The sequence below is a fragment of the Mastigoproctus giganteus genome, chromosome 4 (assembly GCF_048544385.1).
Source record: "Mastigoproctus giganteus isolate SK-2022 chromosome 4, ASM4854438v1, whole genome shotgun sequence".
NCBI classification, from domain to species: Eukaryota; Metazoa; Arthropoda; class Arachnida; order Uropygi; family Thelyphonidae; genus Mastigoproctus; species Mastigoproctus giganteus.
The window spans coordinates 228,122,081-228,143,768 of NC_143578.1; the positions used below are offsets into that span (position 1 = coordinate 228,122,081).

At 35.8% G+C, this 21,688-nt stretch overlaps 1 protein-coding gene across 2 annotated transcripts in view; it reads left to right on the top strand.

The window, feature by feature from the left end:
• The window catches only part of Sec71 (ADP ribosylation factor guanine nucleotide exchange factor Sec71), a 508,300-nt gene that overhangs the window by 459,862 nt on the left and 26,750 nt on the right, over positions 1-21,688 (top strand). For both annotated transcript variants that reach the window (XM_090371201.1, XM_090371202.1), the window contains 2 exons: positions 17,879-18,065; positions 18,479-18,617. In XM_090371201.1, coding sequence (XP_090227327.1) covers positions 17,879-18,065; positions 18,479-18,617 — 326 coding nt within the window. The remainder of the gene's footprint in view (positions 1-17,878; positions 18,066-18,478; positions 18,618-21,688) is intronic.

Consider the following 21,688-nt stretch of genomic DNA (forward strand, 5'->3'; position numbering starts at 1 on the left):
GAGTCGGGGCTGCAGCTGTCTTTCCCTATAACACCATCTCTGTTTCCTTGCCCACTGAATGCAGCATTTACACAGCAGAATTATGGGCCATCAACCTTGCCTTAGAAAATATTCTCCATCTTTCCATCCAAAAAGCTGTGATATATATACAGACTCACAGAGCGCACTTATAGCCTTGCAAAATTCCTCCTCTTCCCCAACACATCCTGTAATAGCAATAATAAAATCTCGGCTGATGCATATCCAAGAACAACAACAAATAGTCATCTTTTGTTGGATCCCAGGCCACACGGGGATATCAGGGAATGAAAAAGCGGATTATGCAGCAAAACAATCATCCAACATAGCATCGACAGATTACAATGTTCCATATATTGACTACAGATCCTATATAAGACAAGTATGTAAGGAACAGTGGACACTTCTATGGCAAGCCGAACCGCAGAACAAGCTCATGCAAATAAAATCTGAACCGCAGTTATGGGCTTCCAGTTTCCGTGTAAACAGAAGGGAAGAAGTCCTCCTGTCCAGAGCGCGAATCGGTCACAGTCACCTCACCCATCTTTATCTACTCACAGGAGACGATCCTCCTAAGTGTACGAACTGCAACTCTTTTCTTACAATCAAACACATTCTCATTGATTGTACGCTATACACTGATGCCCGAAAAGCCTCATTTAGTATTCTACGAAATCTTCAAGAACCTTTAACACTTCGTCATATTATAGGCGATGATGCAAATCTTCAAGAATTTTTCTGCTTCCTCAAAGAGATACAGTTATATGACCGCATTTGATATGATTTCATAATCACAATGTCTGAACTCCATACCCTTGATAGGCGCAATATGGCCCTAGTAGCCTTTGCGCCAGAAATACCAATACCAATCCCCAAGATCATCCTGCATGTGTGGCTTTTGCGCAGTGGTTTCTCCAAGAAAGCGTTCAAGACTTGAATTTTCCAGCCTATGTTTTGTTCACGGATGAGGCTTATTTCACTCGGGAAGGCTTGTTCAATCAGCACAATGCTCATGTGTGGACTCTCAACAACCCACACGGTGTGCACCCTCGTGCGGCACAACATCACTTTGCAATAAATGTGTGGGCAGGTATGGTCAGTGACTGCTTAGTCGGCCTATACCTGTTACCATTCCGCATGAACTCCACTAAATATTGGATCTTTCTCGAACAAGTTCTACCAGGGTTACTTGACGATGTTCCAGCAAATGTGAGAAGCAACATTTGGTTTCAACGCGACGGGGCGCCTGCCCATTATGGAAGGTGTGTTCATGACCATTTGAACAGGCATTTTGGGCGTCGATGGATTGGCCATGGTGGACCCGTTGCCTGGCCCCCACGCTCACCTGATTTATCGAGCCTTGATTTCTTTCTGTGGGGGCCCTCAAATCTATCGTGTATGAATAGCCTGTGGAGATGGAAATGGATCTTGTGGAGACTCGTCTGGACTGCTGCTACTGTCAAAGAAACTCCAGGTGTTTTTGACCGTGTCCTCCAATCCATGCTGCATCGGTGTCATGCATGCTTCGCGTCTCATGGTGGAACCTTCGAGCATCTGTTGTAACATCATGAAATGCATCCATCTCATACTCCATTGTTAATATTATGTCAAATAAATGTTTGCCACTAATTACTGTCTTGTGTCATATCTGCTTCTTGTGCCTCTGCTACTACTTTCCCGTGACGTTTCCGGTTATGGGTTCCTGTGCGATTCACATTCCTTTAGATGTTATACCTCCTCTAAACGTTAGTACCAATATTTTTGAGACACCCTATAGAAGTATTCAAAATGAGCCAAGAGAGCAGATGTATGATAAGACTTTAGCATGATGATATAGAATTATAGTATAAGAGTAGTAAGTGAGCCATTAGGCAAAAAGAACCTATATTGAATTTGATATATTATTTCATAATATTTGTATTTGATCTTGGGTAGATATCTATGCATACATAGATATCTGCCCAAGTTTTGACTTGTCTACCAGGATTTTTCCCATTGCAATATTTCTTATATTCTATCATTCTTGTACACTTTCTATTGCAATCTTGCTAATCCACTATCAATAACATTATTATTTCACTACCATTTTTATCTCTGGTATATATCCCCTCACTACTATATACAGTAGACTCTCGATTTTCCATAATAGATGGTAAAAAAATATCCTGGATAATCGATTTCCTGGTTAATCCAAAAATACAGACGTCCTTGACATACGTAAGAGATACATTCCAGAACTTCTTATGTAAGTCGACTTTTGCGTGACTCGGGAATGACTAATAACATATTGAAAATACAGAAGTCCCCAACATACGTAAGAGATACATTCTAGGACTTCTTACGTAAGTCAACTTTTACGTAACTCAGGAAGACTAATAACATATTGCTACTATATTATTATTATTGACAAATCCGAATTCAGCGTGATACTTGTTAATGTTTGACCATTTTCATACATGCTTATTATTTTAATTTTCTGATCCAAATCAATCGCTTTCCTTTTGTTAATAGATTTTCTAGTACTGCTGTCACTTATTCTCTTAGTCAGCACCATGATAACGGTCAAAATGAAATTTTCTGTAAAGAACTTCAGAGGGTTAAGGCGAAAGCTCACTATTATCACTCCACACGAGCTCATATTTTACTAAAGCACTTTTCTGGAGATCACAACCAGTGCCGGATTTACACATGGGCTGAGCGGGCTGCAGTCCATGGCCTCATAATCTAGGGACCTCGGCCTCCTGCCAAAAAAAAAAATTTTTTTTTTTTTTTTTTTAATTTTAAAAATTTACCATTAATTTTATTTCATTTGTAACGATAAAAATCAGGGACTTACACAAAATAATATGTAAGCACAAATCCAAAATTCAGGAACACATTGATGGGAGTGCCAAATGCACTTGCCTTTGAATCATTGATTTTACTATCTAGGCCCAGTTGCTTAGTAACATTAAACACGTGACGTATGAGTCTATGACTGTATGTTACACAAGTGCATGCTTACTGTTTAGTAAAGTTTGTGGAGGCTTTAAATCTACTCAGAATCAAATGATAAAGTCAGCTATGAAGCAATACAAGTGTTCAGATCACTGTCTATCATTATGGCATGCATGCATTTTGAAAACAAGTGAGGATTCTTTTATATCATTGTGAATCACAATAATATTTAATTTTGACTTTTTGTGAAAATAATGAGTAAGCGATATTGAAAGTGGTGCTAGTAAATGAAAGTGACAAAAAGAACAGAAGGAAATACTCAAGTATTTAAAGCCAATTGCGTCATATGGCTTTGTACAGCAGGCAGAAACAGCCCTACATAATCCCTCAGATACAGAACATTTGTGTTTACAAACAGAAAAAAATCAAGTAGACTACACTGAAGTCTGAGCAGACTGAAGAACAACCAGTTTATATACAGAACACAGCCTCCCAAGAACTTCAAGGAGAACTGTTGTCAGTAACTACCACTACAAGTACAGAAACTTCTGGAGAAAGTGAGACAGGACCTACAGCCAAAGAATTAACACAAGGCACTGAAGGAACATGCCACGAGATAGTTACACCAAAAGAAGCAGCTCGAGCTCATTACCATCATAAAGACTTGGAAAACAAATGATCTCAGCAAAAACCCTAGCATTGCAGACACAAAAATATCAACTGTTCATGCTACTAGTGATTTCAGAAACAATGACATAGGTTTATGGATCACATTGAATAACAAAGAAACATCATTCTGGATTGAGAAAGGTCCATCGGAATGTCAGCACTGGGATGGACCTTTTACCAATTTAAAACGAACATACAAAAACCAAGCCCAGTTCTGCTGAAAGAATTTATTCCATTCCACCAAAGTAAATGGAGAAACCTACCCTTGAGAATGGCTAATGTATTCTCCCACATCTAATGTTTTGTGTGCAAACTTTTCTCTAACCAAACTACCTGAACTACAGCTTTAGCTTCTACTGGATTTGATGATTGGCATCACACTTATCTTGTTCAAACCCATGGAAACTCTAAAAATCATATGAACTCTATGCTAACTTACTTAACAAGAAAGCATGGTCAAACACTTACATCAAAACTTGAAGAGCAAAGCAGAGCAGGATTACTGGAGGCACGTACTTCAGCAAGTTATTGCAGTGATTTCCCTTTTGGCAGAACGTGGCTTGGCATTTAGGTGGATAATGAAACATTTGGCTCACCAAACAATGGTAACTTTCTTGGATTGCTTGAATTAATTTCCAAATTTAATCCCTTCCTGTGTGCTCACATAAATCAGTATAGAGGTAAAGGCTCTGGTGAGTCGTCGTACTTATCCAAAACCATATGTGAAGAGGTTATCCAGTTGATAGCTAATAAAGTTTGAGAATCAATACTGAGCAACATCAAACAAGTAGGTTATTTTAGTTTATCAGTCGATTCAACCCCCATGTTGGTCAACTTACTGTCATTGTTGGATGTTTCTCCTAGTGATGGATTACTAGTTGAATGCTTTCTGAGTTTTTTTTTTTTAACTGAAACATGAAAGTATGGCTGAGCTGATACTGAACTACTTTAGTGAACTTGAAATAGATTTCAGTAAATGTAGAATACAATCATATGACAATGCAGCCAATATAGTTGGAAAGTATAATAGCATTCAACAAAAAATTCTGAAAAGGAACAAGTTTGCAAAGTTTATTCCATGTGCTGGACATTCCCTAAATCTAGTTGGATGAACCACAGTTGACTCGTGCCTGTATGTAGTGAATTTTTTTGACACAATAAATGAGCTTTATTGTTTTTTCTCATCTACTAAAAGATGGGCAGTGCTAAAAAAATTTCTTGCCTCCTGAGTCAAAAGTTCCTAAACATTTATCAGACACAAGATGGGAGGTTCATGCCAAATAAATTTCAGTAATAACTGCTACTGCAGTTATTAGCAAAGTTATTACTGCATAAATTTCGCTAATAGCTGCTACTGCAGCTATTAGCAAAAGTTATGCTAACATTGTTGAAGCCCTCAGTCATATTTACTGTGATGAAACTGAAAATGGAGATACTAGATGATGGGCTGAAAATCTTCTGCAGAAAATGGAAGAATTTGAATTCATTTTTATGCTTCACCTTTGGACACATTTGCTAGATCAATTTCATAAAGTTAATAAGGCACTCCAAAGTTCGCAAATTTCATTGAGCACATGTGCAAATATTTACAGCTCGCTATTGCAGTTCGTATCAAACACTCGGGCTGATTTTGATGAAATTGAACAGCAAGCAAAATTTACCCTACCGAATATAGAGTACAAAACTGTCAAAAGAAGGCAGAGAGTACGAAAAAAACAAAACAATGGTGGGACAGCACCCAAAACCTTTAGATGAAATTTCTCCAAGAGACAAGTTTAGGGTAAATTCATTTATCCCTGTCATGGATGTAGGGCTTACAATATCAAGATCCCGAATACCGGGATCCAGGTAATTTTTTTTCGGTACTGAAATACTGGTATTGATACAAAAAATACCGGTTTTTTGGTACTAGTTTAAAAAAATAATTGTTTATAATTTAATCACATAAAGGTTATAAAATCACCTTTATGTGATTATGACATCGTTATCTCTACTAGCAAAGGTTCGATAAATCATCGATAGGACACCATGCAACATTGCAACCTATCCACAATTCTCGGACAACTTCATGTCTGACCGTATCGTAACTCCCAAGTCCTATTCCTCCACTACTGACTTTAGTTCAACTCCATCAAGTGTATAAGTTATTTTGGGATTGCTGTTCCCCAGGTGTAAGACCTTGCATTTTGCTGAATTAAAGCATAGCTGCCATCTTTCTGACCATCCCGGAAGTCTATCTAGGTCACTCTGAAGAAGCTCTGCTTGGCGGCGATCATTAACTGCTCTACTGATCTTTACATCATCTGCAAGTTTAGACCTCATGCCCTCCATCCCTCCCTAGATGTCATTTAAGATAATCAAAAATAACAGTGGTCCCAATACTGATCCTTGGGGAACCCCACTTCTTACATTAACTCAATCTGAGGAATAACCTTTTATCACAACTCTCTGCCTGGTGCCATCAAGCCATCGTGCTTTCCATCTAAGAATTTTCCCTATGATTCCAGCCTGCTCCAACTTATGAAGTAACCACTCATGTGGAACTGAGTCAAATGCTTTTCTGAAATCCAAATAAACAATGTCGAAATTATTCCCTAAATCCAGCTCACCCGTCAGAATGCCTAAACAGATTTGTTAAACATGATTTTCCCTTTACAAAACCATGCTGTGTATCCTACAGAATTCCATTTCCATCTAAATGATCCTGAATTCCACCCTTGATCATTGCCTCCATGATTTTTCCTACTACTTGAAGTTAGACTGGCCGGTCGGTAATTTCCCGCGACACTTCTATAACCGCCGCCTTTATGATCCAATTTACACCATTCCAATGGAATCTCTCCTGAGTCAAGTGATGCTCTCATAACTAGCCTTAATGGTTCAGTGCACTCACTTGCTGCCTCCTTTAAGATTATAGGGTATATGCCATCAACCACAGGAGCCTTACTCACTTGTAGGTGCGAAAGTTTTTCTCATTAAATAATCATTTGAAATTTTAACATCATTAATTACATTTTTTCAACTTCACTTCCATAATATCTCATTGACACAAAGGGTTTTTTTTTTTTTTTTTTATGTAAATATCGATGCAAAGTAACTGTTGAGTTTATCTGCAACTTCAGCTATGGTATCTAATACTATCCCATGTCCATTACTAAGGGTCTAATCTGATTTGTCCTTCTGTTCTTTGCATTTACATATGTGAAGAATTCCTTAACTGCACTCTTTGCTCTCTCCCAGACTCAGTAAAGATACTATAGTGAAAATTATGCTTTGCTTAATAAAACGTCTTTCTCCTACAAAAAATGAACATAATTCAACCATGGAAGATCAACGTGGAACAGAACATCAGTGTTCCGCAAATTCTTTTCAAAATAAGAAATTGTCAGACTCCAATGAGATTTTAAAAGATGAACTTGAGTCGGAAATTAATGAAATACTTTTAACTATTTTTGCTAAAAAAAGTTCAAAGCCTAGAAAATATGGACTGAGATAGTCTACAATTATCTCAGTACAATAGTACCAGAATAGAATCCAAAAGGGTGTTTTCTGCCGCTAATCAAATACTGTATGTACCAAAATTTGATCCATTTTAAATGATCATACTATCGATTGCTCATGTTTCTTAAGAGCTCACTTTATTCGGGCAGGTAGTATGGATGCTTAAACATAACTAAACTTTGCAGTAATAATATGTATTTCTTTGTTTTTAGAATAACTGTATTTTAATGATTTTTTTCAGAATATTTATTATTGTAATAAAAGTTTATTTAAAACATGAATTCAAGTAATTACAGTACTTGTTTTTTTCCTTACTTTATTGCACCTAATTGTCATCAAAATTTATTGAGAAAAACATTTGTTTTTGGAATACCGGTATTAATACTTGTATCCTGGCTTCATAAATTAAAAATACCGAAATACCGGTATTAAGATTTTGACTGGTATTGTAAGCCCTACATGGATGCTCTTGAAGCCAACCTAGACAGAAGTGCAACAGTGTATAGGAGTGTAGCTGGCAATTTTTCATTTTTGGTGAAGCTACAGCAACCAAGGAATAGATTCCCAATGGTGTCGAAATGTTGATGCAGGAGTATCCAAAGAATGTTGACCTTAGTATAGTCGATGAACTCTTGCACTTCCACCTGTACATCAAACAAGCTCACCCTGAAAAAGAAAATTTCAGCCACCAAGATATCAAATAATATTCCAGGAGAAAATTCAGACAGCTTTTCCAAATGCAGAAACAATTTACAAATTGTTCCTGTGTTGAATGGTTACTAACTGTACTGGCGAAAGATCATTTTCTAGACTAAAAAGGATAAAGAATGATCTATGGTCAACAATGTCTCAAGATCGGTTGTCTGATCTAAGCATTCTCTGCATAGAAAATGATAAACTGTGACTTGCTGATTTTATTAATATAATTGATAAGTTTGCATCCAAAAAAGCTCGAAAGAAACTGTTGTGACTTTGTATATAGTGTAATGTTATAACATAGCTATGATTCCCCTGTGAATGTTCTGTGTGAACATCTTCATTAATTCCATACTTTTGTAAACTTATTAAAGATTATAATTTTATAAGCAATCGTTTTGTCAATGCTAAAATTTCATCCATAAAAGCTCGAAAGAAACTGTTGTGACTTTGTATATAGTGTAATGTTATAACATAGCTATGATTCCCCTATGAATGTTCTGTGTGAACATCTTCATTAATTCCATACTTTTGTAAACTTATTAAAGATTATAATTTTATAAGCAATCGTTTTGTCAATGCTAAAATTTCATCCAAAAAAGCTCGAAAGAAACTGTTGTGACTTTGTATATAGTGTAATGTTATAACATAGCTATGATTCCCCTATGAATGTTCTGTGTGAACATCTTCATTAATTCCATACTTTTGTAAACTTATTAAAGATTATAATTTTATAAGCAATCGTTTTGTCAATGCTAAAATTTCAGTAATGTTCTACTTTCATTGAGTAGATAAAGAATAGAACGAGGTTTTGTTTCTCATGATCAGATGCTATTAATTTTGGGCCTCCCAAGGTCTCCTAGCCCAGGACCTCCAGTTGCTTTAATCTGGCACTGGTCACAACTATAAAACAATAAAAACAATTTGCACTTTACGGTTTATTGAGCTTTTCTGTTAGTGCATCTAATTATAAACTGGCAGTAAACTTGATCTTATTCCATTTCTGATAATACCAATAGCTGGAATTCTGTGGGTTTTTGCATTATTATGGTGAAATGTGTGTGTCGACATTTCACCACAATACAGTATATCGAACCCTGCTGAAAATGGGGCACCTCCGTAGCCAGGTGGGAAGGAGCAGCAGTGCGTAGCACACGCTTCTTGATTAGACCGGGGTTCGAGCCTGTCACCACCAAATACGGAGGATGCGGAAAGGTCAGGGAATGACCACTGCATATCCCGGAGCAATATGGCCTTAGTTGCTAATGCTCCAAATAACAAACAAGCTGAAAATGGGGATACTTAGCCACAGGCCGCTCCAAGTGTCTGTGTTAACCACAGTTCACCAGCGACAGTGCCTACAATGGGCACGCGAGCATCAAAACTGGACCTTGAGTGATTGGAAGAAGGTCGTCTGGTCCGATGAATCACGTTTCCTGTTGCACCATGTGGACGGCTGGGTACGTGTGCGTCATTTACCTGGAAAGTGATGGCACCTGGATGCACTGTGGGATGAAAACAAGCCAGTAGCGACGATGTAATGCTTTGGGCAGTGTTCCGGGATGACCACCGCATATCCCGGAGCAATATGGCCTTAGTTGCTAATGCTCCAAATAACAAACAAGCTGAAAATGGGGATGCTCAGCCATAGGCCGCTCCAAGTGTCCGTGCTAACCACAATTCACCAGCGACAGTGCCTACAATGGGCATGCGAGGAGCAAAACTGGACCTTGAGTGATTGGAAGATCGTCTGGTCCGATGAATCACGTTTCCTGTTGCACCATGTGGACGGCTGGGTACGTGTGCGTCATTTACCTGGAAAGTGATGGCGCCTGGATGCACTGTGGGATGAAAACAAGCCGGTGGCGACGATGTCATGCTTTGGGCAGTGGTCTGCTGGGATACCCTGGGTCCAGTCATCCATGTGCCAGGCACTCTGATGTCTACCACCTACCTAAACATCATTGCTGACCAGGTACACCCTTTCATGGCAACTGTCTTCCCCCCTGGCGGTGCTGTCTTTCAGCAGGATAATGTGCCATGCCACACTGCTCGGATTGTTCGAGACTGGTTCACAGAACATGAGGAAGACTTCCAGGTATTGCCCTGGCCTCCAAATTCCTCGGGCATCAATCCATCAAGCATGCATCTATGGTTTGTGTTGGAACAACAACTCCGATCTGCGGCATTTCAACCACGGACTTTACAGGAGTTAAAGGATCTGCTGGTTACGCGTTGGTACCAGATACCACAAGACACATTTAGAAATCTTGTAACGTCCATGCCTCGCCGGGTACGAGCTGTTTTGACTGCACGCAGAGGACCAACATCATATTAGGTAGGTTGTCATAATATTTTGACTCATCAGTGTATATATAATATCACTGAACGTCTAAGCAAGCAAGAAAAAGTATTAAATTATTAAACTGGGTTATGGATGCACTCTGGGGCACTACTGGTTAAAGCAGAAATACCCGGCAACCATAATGAAATATAGACAAATGTATTTTATCAGTGTATTGGGTAGGGGTGCTGACCTGTCAGGTGTATTTACAATGGAAAAAATTGAGAATGCCAATAAGGTGAAAGCAGATTACCTGAAATTAAATGAAATTAAGATTAACATAAAAATAATAATGATAACAACAATGGTACCTAATGCAGTGGGTCTTAGGACTTTAACTACTTCTTCACGGGGTCGGCAGCCAAACCCGTAAGAGTCACCGCAATAAGCAGGGTCTCTGTTTCTGTTATGATGTATACGTACAGAATGTATACATCATAGCCGACCCAACAGAGACCAAAAGGAAGGAATAAAATTCAAACATAAAAAAAATAAATAAAGCAAAGTTTAAAAGCAAAATAATGCCTATTAAATCCTTTTAAAGGAAAATTCAATGAAAGTCTGAATTAAAAAATGAAGGCAAAATTCGGTATGAAATTTAGACAAAGTAACTTAAGATAAAGGAATAAAGTCAGGTTTTTTTGACAACTTACTGTATTCTTAGACCGGAATCGGTGAAATTAGCTGAGTGTGATGAATACAGAGCTGCATTGGAGACCAAAGATAAAAGCCAATAGTTCTCTGTACAGTATATTTATATCAGTACCAATTCACACATCCCCCCCTGAGAGAGGGGGGGGATGTGTGAATTGGTCATAGTGAACCGTACCTGTGTGACTGGGAAGGAAGAAATTGAACAAATGAGGCAAAATGCCAGAAAAGGGAGAATCAGTGACTAACAAGATAGTGTAGAAAAGACACTAAACTTTGTTTAAGGAAAAAAAAGCGATAGCAGAGGAATAGCATCTCGATATTGCTTTTGGCCAGCCTAATCGTGCATGAGAAATAAGTTGTAGTTAAGGACAATAGAAAGTAATTGGAAGAAGGGGAATATAGTTGTGCTCAAGCTGTCCAGAGTTGTGAAACCGATACCAAAGTTGGTCCCCAAATGGGACAACTTTGGTATCGGTTTGCTACATTTACCAACAAACGTAGATCATAACAGAAACGCAGCAAGAGGTTACCAACCTCTTGCTACATTTCTGTTATGATGTATACATCATAACAGAAACAGAGACCCTGCTTATTGCGCTGGCTCTGACCCTGTGAAGAAGTAAAGTCCTAGGACCCACTGCATTAGGTACCATTGTTGTTATCATTATTATTTTTATGTTAATCTTAATTTCATTTAATATCAGGTAATCTGCTTTTACCTTGCTGGCATTCTCAATTTTTTCTATTGTAATTACACTTGACAGGTCAGCACCCCTATCCAATACACTGATAAAATAGATTTGTCTCTATATATATATAACAAGTGGTTGTAGTTGAATAGTTAATGGCTTGAAAAGAATGATAATTTAAAAAAATTGGGATGGTATATGAACAAGGGGCACTGCTAGTAATAGCAGAAATACCCAACAACCATAATGGAATATAGATAAGTAGATTGGAATTCGTATTAGGGAGGACATAGATATTAAACTAATTGAAAATTAAAACATGTTAAAAGCATTCCAAGATAGCGTAAGCAACATCTTAACATGTTTTAATTTTCAATTAGCTTTAATATCTATGTCCTCCCACCTGATATTTTGTCACTTCAACCATGGTTAATTACATGGAATTTCTGTCTCGTAAATTAGCACATTTCTGTGCACTCTTCATTTCATTATTCTGCTCTTAATGCATATTAAATTAGAATGAGAGTTAAAAATAAAATAATACCAGCAGTATGGAACGACAAGAGTGAAAATAGTCAAAATTAAACTTAAGAATCAAACTAAACATGAAGGGAAGAGAAGGGTAACAAGAGTAAAAATATTGCAGCAGAAAATCTCTATATTTAGAACATCTAATTATAAGAATAATAAATAATAATTCATTAAATTTTGAAAGCCAGTTAAAATAGAAATTTAACGGCATCCCCTCTGACGGGCACAAGGTCCAAATTTGTGAAATATCACCAACAGAGATCTAGACCACTACAGTAAAATAAAACAAAAATGGACTGACCATTACGCCCCATCTCAACAGAGGACCACAAGGCCAATAATGGTCAGGGAATCGCTGCATTTCGATTGCTAGACAAATCGCTGCAAAGGCGAGTCGATCTAGAAATCAGTCCGCCACCCGATCCCCAGATCAAACCGCCAATGCAGAGGACTTGAATAGCGGTGGTCCTGATGCAGTGAAAATTAAAAATAGAACAGATACGAGCACTCCAGTGCAAAGCCACACTACTGACAAAAGTAATCTTAACCAGTTTATATAGACGAAAAATGAACTATGGATGGCAGCACAGGCGCAGTGTTAGCAATTCGCCTACTACTGTCATGTGATATACATATATTTGAATAACGTTTAAAATAGTTGGAAACTGAATCTTTCATGATAAAAATAAAATAAAAAAATTTATAATTTTGCTTATATATATATATATATAAGCTAAATTAACATAGGATATTTGCCAGTAGCATGGCAAACCAGTAGTGGGAAAAAAAAACTTAATAATTTAGAAAATTAAGCCAATTAAAAGAAATTTAGCGGTGCCTTCTTGATGGCACCCATTTCCATATTATGTGAAATCTCACTAAAGTGTAAACATAGACTAACAACATTACATGACCGAATAAATTGAAAATAATAATTAATAAAAAATGAAATGAAATAGACTGACCATTATGCCCATCTCGACAGAGGACCACGAGGCCAGTAATAGTCAGGGAATCACTGCATTTCGAACGCTAAACAAATCCATGCAACAACGGAATGATACTAAAATCAGACCGACAATGCAATAGATTTGCATAGCGGTGGTCCTTATGCAGCGAAAAATAATAAAACAGAAAGCCTAGTACTTGCATGGCCAAATCACACCACTCACAAAACAATAGTTGAGCTGAAAATATATAGAAACAAATTAGGCTTTAGATGGCGGTACGAACGCATCGTTAGCACATCGTCATGCTACCCCCATGTAAATATAATCCAATTAATTCAAAAATTAAATAGAGAGATAGAAATTAATAAAAATATATATTAAAAATAAATAAGAAAAAATAGTAGAAAAGCTAACATCAGTGGCAGCAGAAATGCACAATCCACTACATGTTGCTTATAATAAGCTAAATTAAAATAGGATATTTGGCATGGCAAACCAGTAGAGTGAAAAAAAAAATATATATATTTATATATATATATAATATTATATATATTTATATATATTTTCAGCTCAACTATTGTTTTGTGAGTGGTGTGGTTTGGCCATACAAGTATTAGGCTTTGTTTTATTATTTTTCGCTGCACAAGGACCACAGCTATGCAAATCTGTTGCATCGGAGGTCTCATTTTAGTATCATTCCGTAATTGCATGGATTTGTTTAGCGTTCGAAATGCAGTGATTCCCTGACTATTATTGGCCTCGTGGTCCTCTGTCAAGATGGGGCCTTAATGGTCAGTCTTTTATTTCATTTTATTAATTATTATTTTCAATTTATTTGGTCAATTAATGTTGTTAGTCTACGTTTCCACTTTAGTGAGATTTCACATAATTCGGAAATGGGTGCCATCAAGGGGACACCGCTAAATTTCTTTTAATTGGCTTAATTTTCTAAATTATTTTAGGAACGTTGCTTCGACGCTACCCTCTCTTCTTTATCCCACCCCTATATATTTTTCTGTTATTGTTATGTTATTTTATTTGGCTAAGTTTTTTTTTTTTTTTTCCCCACTCTACTGGTTTGCCATGCTATTGGCAAATATCCAATTTTAATTTAGCTTATTATAAGTGACATGTAGTGGATTGTGCTTTTCTGTTGCCACTGATGTTAGCTTTCCTACTACAGTAAACCCCCGCTATTCGCGGGGGTTACGTTCCTGAGAAATGCCGCGAATACCGAAAATGCGAATACTGAGTTATGGCTCCCATAGTAATAAAGGGGTTCCATTCCAAAGTGTGAAATATATAAGAAAAACTAGTCTAAAATTTTGTCTATATATATATATTATATGTACCTTCATAATATGACTATGTACATAGTGAAATGCAAGCATATGGCATCGAAATGAAAATAAGAAACTATTTGATATTAAATGTAATATTTATCAGAAATTTTAAACAAATCTTTCCCACCAGTGCTATCACCAGTTTCGCTAAAGTGTTGATAAATGAGTTTTGCCTTTTCACGAATGATGAGTGAACTTAACGGAATTTTATTTTGAGTTCGGTCTTCTATCCACAGATTTAAAGCCTTTTCCATTTTTTCTAAAATAACATCACGAGTTACAGAGAATTTTTGAAGCAATTAGCGCGTTTTCACGGACACTACGGTGGATTTTTTCTTCCGATTTCTTGATTGATCGCACCATCAACTCATTGATTTTATAATGTTTTGCCACTGAGGAGACACTTTCACCATTAGAAATTTTATCTAATAATTCAATTTTATTCGCTAATGTCATCGCCTTCTTTGATCTTTTCACATTTCCCTTGTTATTCATAGTCATATTTTTGTACAGGTTAGAAAGAACTTGTCCATAATAAAGTCACTTTCTTCCCTTAACACGCTCGAAAAAGTCTGTTTTACACTGCAAAACGGTAGATTTATCACTTTTGTAAGCATATCAATTTATAAATTGATAAATTTATTCAAGTTATAAGCATATAAATTAAAAGCAAACAACGAAACCTTTCATGACAAGTGCATAACACATACTGAACAAGGATTAGCAAGAAATATCCACGCTTGCGATTTTGTCCCCCCCTCCCCCCACCCACTGAGCACTGTTTTGACCGGGAAAGATAATTTTAGCCACGTCCATGTTTTTTTATGGCGGAAAATGTTCACAGCGCTTTAAAATTCACATTTTTATTTATTTATTTTTTTTTTGGTTTCATTTTATATTAAATCAGCGACCGCGAATACAGATACCGCGAATAGCGGGGGTTTACTGTATTTTTTCTTATTTATTTTTAATATATATATTTTTATTAATTTCTATCTCTATTTAATTTTTGGATTAATTTGATTATATATATATATATATATATAATAATAATAACACACACACACATGGAAGCCAGGAATGATGATATCAACAGAAGAGCTGAAAAAAAAAAAACATCTGGGATTATGTAGTAATTGAATATTTTCATAAGAAAGGCTAACATGCAAGTCTGTATATCAGAATATGGCAAATCCATTTTTTTGTCACCACAGCTGTTAGTCAGATCTGTGAATAATAATGACACCATCCTCTATATAGCTAATATCTTTAAGATGTAGCAAGAATGAGCACAACACATTTTGAGTAGTGTCCGAAGCATTAATGTTTTGGAGGTTTGGTCCTGATCATGAGTGACAATACACTTGGACAATAGTCCAAAGAAATATTCCAGTTGCAACTGGAGATTAATGGCTAGAATGTGAACAATAATTAGGGTTTTAATTATTTGAGCATCTGCCTTATTCACTTGATTTAGAACCATCACGCTTCCACTTTTTCCCAAACTTGGCTGGAACTCATTTGCACACAGGTTTAGGTGCTATCAGTAACCTGGACAAAACCTTCTCTGAAGTTGAAATTAAAGTTTCATAGAAACAAAAACAGAAGTATATTAGTAAGGAGGGAGATTATGTAGAAAAATAATGGGTAATTCTTTGCTTCTTTCATAAATTAGGATGAAAACATTTTAGCCACCCTTTATTTTTTCAGGCTCCATACAAATGAAATAAGGTTCTGAACTCAACTTTCAATGGTTAGTACTAGTATTATTAATTTATTATTAGCCTATATGGTGGTTCTACAATATTTCAGCTTCCCATAGGTGCCGATCCATAAATCCAGTCCTACAACTTTTCCTCCATAATTTGAATTATGGCTCTTAGTTCTAATATTGTTTATAATCATCAGAATTTCACTTTCATTCATTTTACTACCCCTCTCACAGCTGTATAGTACTCAGCTCCTCTCTTAGGTACCTAGTTACCAAACTCTGTAACCCACATATTCAGTTTTTTCTGATGCCATTCTCATCAGCCATGTTGCCTCTCTGATCTTTTTCAAACTCTCGATGCATGGGCACTATATTCCAAGTGTGCTCTTGCAATTGCCTTAATCACTGAGCTTATGACCTCCCTCTCACTACAAGCAAATGCTCAATAAATTATTGATGGGATCTCCATGGACTCTCCTTGCTTTCTATCTGCGCTGCATGGAGAACTTCATTGTCTACTTGGATCATAACCCCGAAGCCTTTCTTTTTTTACTGATTTTAATTCAACCCTCTTATCGTAAGTTATTTTGAAGTTATTTCCAGGTATAAGACCTTGCATTTTTCAGCATGAAAATGTAGTTCCGCTTTTTTTATTGTCTTTGAAGCCTTTAAGAAAATTGGAAAAAAAAACCAGCAGTCCTAGCATCAATCCACAAGGAACTTCTCATCTAACATAGCCCAATCTGATGAATAACCATTAATCACAACCTTCAGCCTCCTTGTCTTGTAACAATCTTGAAATTCATCTAAGAATCTTATTCATGATCTCAGTATGTTCTAGGTTATATATCAATCTCATGTGGCCCAGAGGGAAATGTTTGTAAAATCCACATGAACTGTGTCAGAATTATTTTTAACATAACTAGTGGCTGAATCTGTCAAAATAGTTAACCAGATTAGTGAAAGAATATTTTCCCTTTTAAAAACCATGTTGTGTTTCCTTCAGAACACATGATTTCTATGTAGTGGACCTTAATGGGAAGTAAGGTCCAACTCCATGAACATTGCTTGCCATTAGGCTCAAAAATTTTTCTAATCTAAGTGATAATAGGACAATGTGGCTTAAACTAACTTGAAGATTTCATCTTGGCATGCCTATTACTAATCAGTGGTTTTAGTGTTAATTTTACATTTATTTTTAATATAGGTGTTCTGGGAAGCCTCCTGAATTTTACAAGAGGCCTTGGAATAATAATTCACAGGTAATAAAATATTGTAACTTTCAGCCAAGGTACCAAACAATATGTTCTGATTTTTAAGATGAAAGGAACAGTGAAACAGTACATTGGTAGGAAACGGAGGGTACTTTAAAGGGGGAGGCATCAAAATTATTGAAGAAGTACAGTTTTCCATACTTCAGGTTATTATTTGCCCAGATTGAGATGTTATTTGGTTTGGAAGTAGTCAGCAGCAAAGAGATTAAGGCATGTTTCTTTCATCTTTCTAATGTTACCTATTTAAAAATCAGAACATAATGTTCAGTACCCTGGTTGGAAGTTATAATATTTCGTTACCTGTGAATTATTCCAGGGTCTTCTGTAAAATTGAAGAGCTTCCCTAATTTGGGTTTTTCTGTCATATACAGTACACAGAAAATCTAATGACAATAATGGGAATATGTTTAACTGACTAGAGGAATACTACATTACTGAACATGAGTTATCAGAAGTGACCTTTCTTCATTCATCTGTAAATGTGGGATTGATTTATTCCCAAATTTTCAAGCTTAAAAATAACGTATCAACAAATTTTACTAAATAAATTTTACTTTATAGGCTGATATTTGCCCAGGTGGAGATGTTGTTCGGCTTGTAGATAGTCAGCAGCAAGAAGAACAAGGCATGTATCCATACCTCAGTTCTCCCCAGCTCCTACAGCTAGTCGACTGTCTTTTGGAGTCCCACCATTTTGCCAAAGCCTTTAATTCAAATCATGAACAGAGAAATCTTTTATGGAAAGCTGGTTAGTCCTCTTAGAGTTGTCATTACTACAATATTTTGTATTTTTTATTCTTTTTAAAACTATTGAGAAACAGTTGTCTCTCTATGAGAAACTTTTTAGCAGGTTGGATGATATTTAAACTAGAAAATGGATGATTTTTAAAACAAATTGATATTTTAAATTAATTATTACATTTACCTGGAATAACTACTTTTAGTGATGAAATTCCTTGTTCCTTAAATAAAAATGCAAAATTAAAAGTTTATAAACATGCTAACCTGAATTATTAACAAGACTGCAGTCTTCACGAAGGGCAATCTGTAAATATAATTTTGAAAATACACTTTAAAAATTGAGCATATTATGTGAATAGAATAGAGCAAAAGACAGAAAATTGCATAATGATATAAATTCCTTCCTTTTCCTCTGCCTAGGTTTTCGAGGAAATGTGAAACCTAATTTGCTTACGCAAGAATCACAAAGTCTTGCATGTTCTTTGAGGATTCTCTTTCGTATGTATGCCGATGAATCACGTCAGGATGCATGGCCTCTTGTTCAAAAGAAGCTAATTATGTAAGCCACTTCTTTATATTATGAAGAAGTGTTTTAATTTATTAGTAAATGTAATGATTTAAGTTTTTTAAATATTTTAAGTTGAAATTTGAGTTTTTCTAATTATTAAAAATATTAAAATTTCATTTTACAGTTTCATCTTTTAAATGTCCTTATGAAAAATAGCAAGCAGTGATTTTTGTCATTCATTTACTAACACAAATATATATATATATAATTGCACTATTTTCCAAACTTGGGGAAAAAAAATTTTTTTTTTAATTATTTTTTTTCCTTTTTTAAAAAGGAAAATTTGTTTCTGTATGTCCCATCAAAACCACACAAGATTTTTAATGGCATTGTCTGATGAATGACTCATATTGAACAAAGTGTAAACATTACACTTGACATGCTGTAGAGGCTGTTACATAACCAATGATTCAAAATGAAAAATAGTAGAAAAAGTGGAGAAAGGCAATCAAGAGGTATCAGCACAGCTTCAAGTAAATAGAAATGCTCTAGCAGTTTTGGTAAAAGTTGCAGGGCAGCTTTCATCAAAGCCTGTCAATGTCTCCAAAAAAATAGCATATGAACAATCAAAAGGCTACTGCCAGAATTCATATTAGTAGAATCAACCAAAAATAATAATAATTACTTCTATCATTTGCCCATTCCATCTAAAATTTGTTCAAAACTATCCACCTCCACATCACCAGATTAAAGTTTGTTCTAATAGTCAATTACTTTCTGGCTGAAAGTAAATTTTTTCAAATCTGTCTTGCATCCATCCTTTAATTAAAATTTTTCAGTTACATTCTTATGTTCCTGAGAAAGAGTAAGGTTGCCATCTGCGTTTTATTTACTCAATTCATTTCAAGCTTTAAAGACTTCAGTCAGGTTTCCTCGCAGATGCCCAGTTTTCAGATGCTTCAATTTACAGAACGTAAATCTTTTTCATTAAGAGTATTCTTTTGTGGGGTAGAGAAGCATTAGCATTAATAGAGGCATATTGCAAGAAAGTGTTTTCTGTGTTTACTTATACATAGAGCAGCAACAAAGCTTTTATTGTGTACTGTTCTTGGCTAACATATTTCTGCACACTTCCTTTTTTGTTTTTCATAATTCAAATTATTGTGTCTTATGTATTCTAATTTTTCTTCTGTACTTCAATTTCATCAGTGAATTAATGTGCTTTGTGGAATAATGATGCTCCATGTTGAATGTGCAACCAGTTGTGCTTTTGCTGCGCAAAATACACAACTCTGCCTACATTTTGAACACATCCATATTTTTCTTCCCACAGCTTGAAACTGCCTACTTTCTTAGCTTTTGGTTCAACATGGCTAAAATTAAATTTTACATCACATAAATATATAAGTTAATTACTTATAATCACTTAATATAAATAAATAAATAAAATAAAAAATCATAAATTATAAATAAATTAATTACTTTAATTAACCGGGGCAGATGTCATCATTTTTAGGAAATGGCTAGGTATAAGCAAATTTTTAAACAGGAAAGGAAAGACAGGAATAAGAAAGTGTTCACAAAATGATTAATTACTTATATTAATCATTTTGTGAAGATTTACTTCACAAAATGCTCAAAATAATGAATTATTGCAATCAACCTGTATCGACTGGTAGATGTCTGGCTACTATGACAATTGATGCATACAGCACTTGTGCTCATACATCAACTCGGATGATACACACACATGTATCAATATATCAACAATCGAGAATGCAGCATGCTACTGCATACTACAACCATGCTTGCAAGGTTGCTCAAATTGAAATTGTATTGTAGATTTAAATTTTTTTTAAATGAATTAAAATGTTTACTATGGGTCAAACAAATCACACTGGTGGATACCTTCAGACCCACAGTCATAGGCTACTGATCGCTCTTCTAACTTGTATCAACCATCTTAGTAAATCATCTCCTACCATACCTGATATGCTCCACTCAGTGCCTCCCATTCTTCTAACATTCTTCTGATAGAAGAATGTTAGAAGAATTCTGAAAAATCTTGATTCCAAGAAAGCTCCGGACCCTGATGACATGTCTCCACTTGTTCTCAAAACTACTCATATTCTTTGTCACATTTTTACTCTTTCCTTTCCTGCTTAAAAATTTGCTTATATCCAGCCACTTCCTAAAAAGGATGACATCTGTCTCAGTTATTATATCATTGCACTTACTTCTACTCATTTACAAAATAAGAAAAATAATCAACTGCCTACACTTCAACTTGAAACTACCATCTGATCACTAATTGCCAGTATGGATCAGTGTAGATTCACTGGTGATATATTAGCATATATTACTCATCTATGGAAAAATTCATGGAAATATTTGAACCTCAAGCAATTGCTCATGACATTTCTAAGACTTTTTGATTATGTTTGACATAAAGCTCTAAACAAGCTCCCATCTCAGAGATTGCTTTTTTTTCTTCTTCTTTTTTCTTTTTTTTTTTTTTTTTTTCAGCAGTTGATTATCCAGTTTTCTCTTATCACTTTGTATATTAATGACCTTACTCTATTTACTGTAAATTCTTCTAAAACTTAGTCCTGCTTTATTTCTCCAAAAAAAAAAAAAAAAAATCTACTGCCTCTGTCCCTTTGACAAAATAGATTTCTAGAAATTATTACCTGGGATTACCCCATCTTCCAATCTGTCTTGGCATAAGCATATATCACAAATATTGCACTCTCTGCATGAAAACTGGTTTTTCTTTCTTTTTCAATCTTGACATTTCTTTTCTTCTAAACAACCACTCGCTCTGCATAAACCTCAAATCTGCTCTGTCATGGTGTTTGTTTGTTATTTGGTTTTTAGGAGCATTAGCAACTAAGGCCATATTGCTCCGGGGATATGCAGTGGTCATTCCCTAACCTTTCCGCATCCTCCGTATTTGGTGGTCACAGGCTTGAACTCCGGTTTAATCAAGAAGCGTGTGCTACGCACTGCTGCTCCTGCCCACCTGGCTACGGAGGCGCCTATGTCATGGAATATTGTTCCCATATCTGGGATGATGCCCCCAAAACTTCTCTCTCCAAGCTTCCAGACTCTTTCAAAATAAG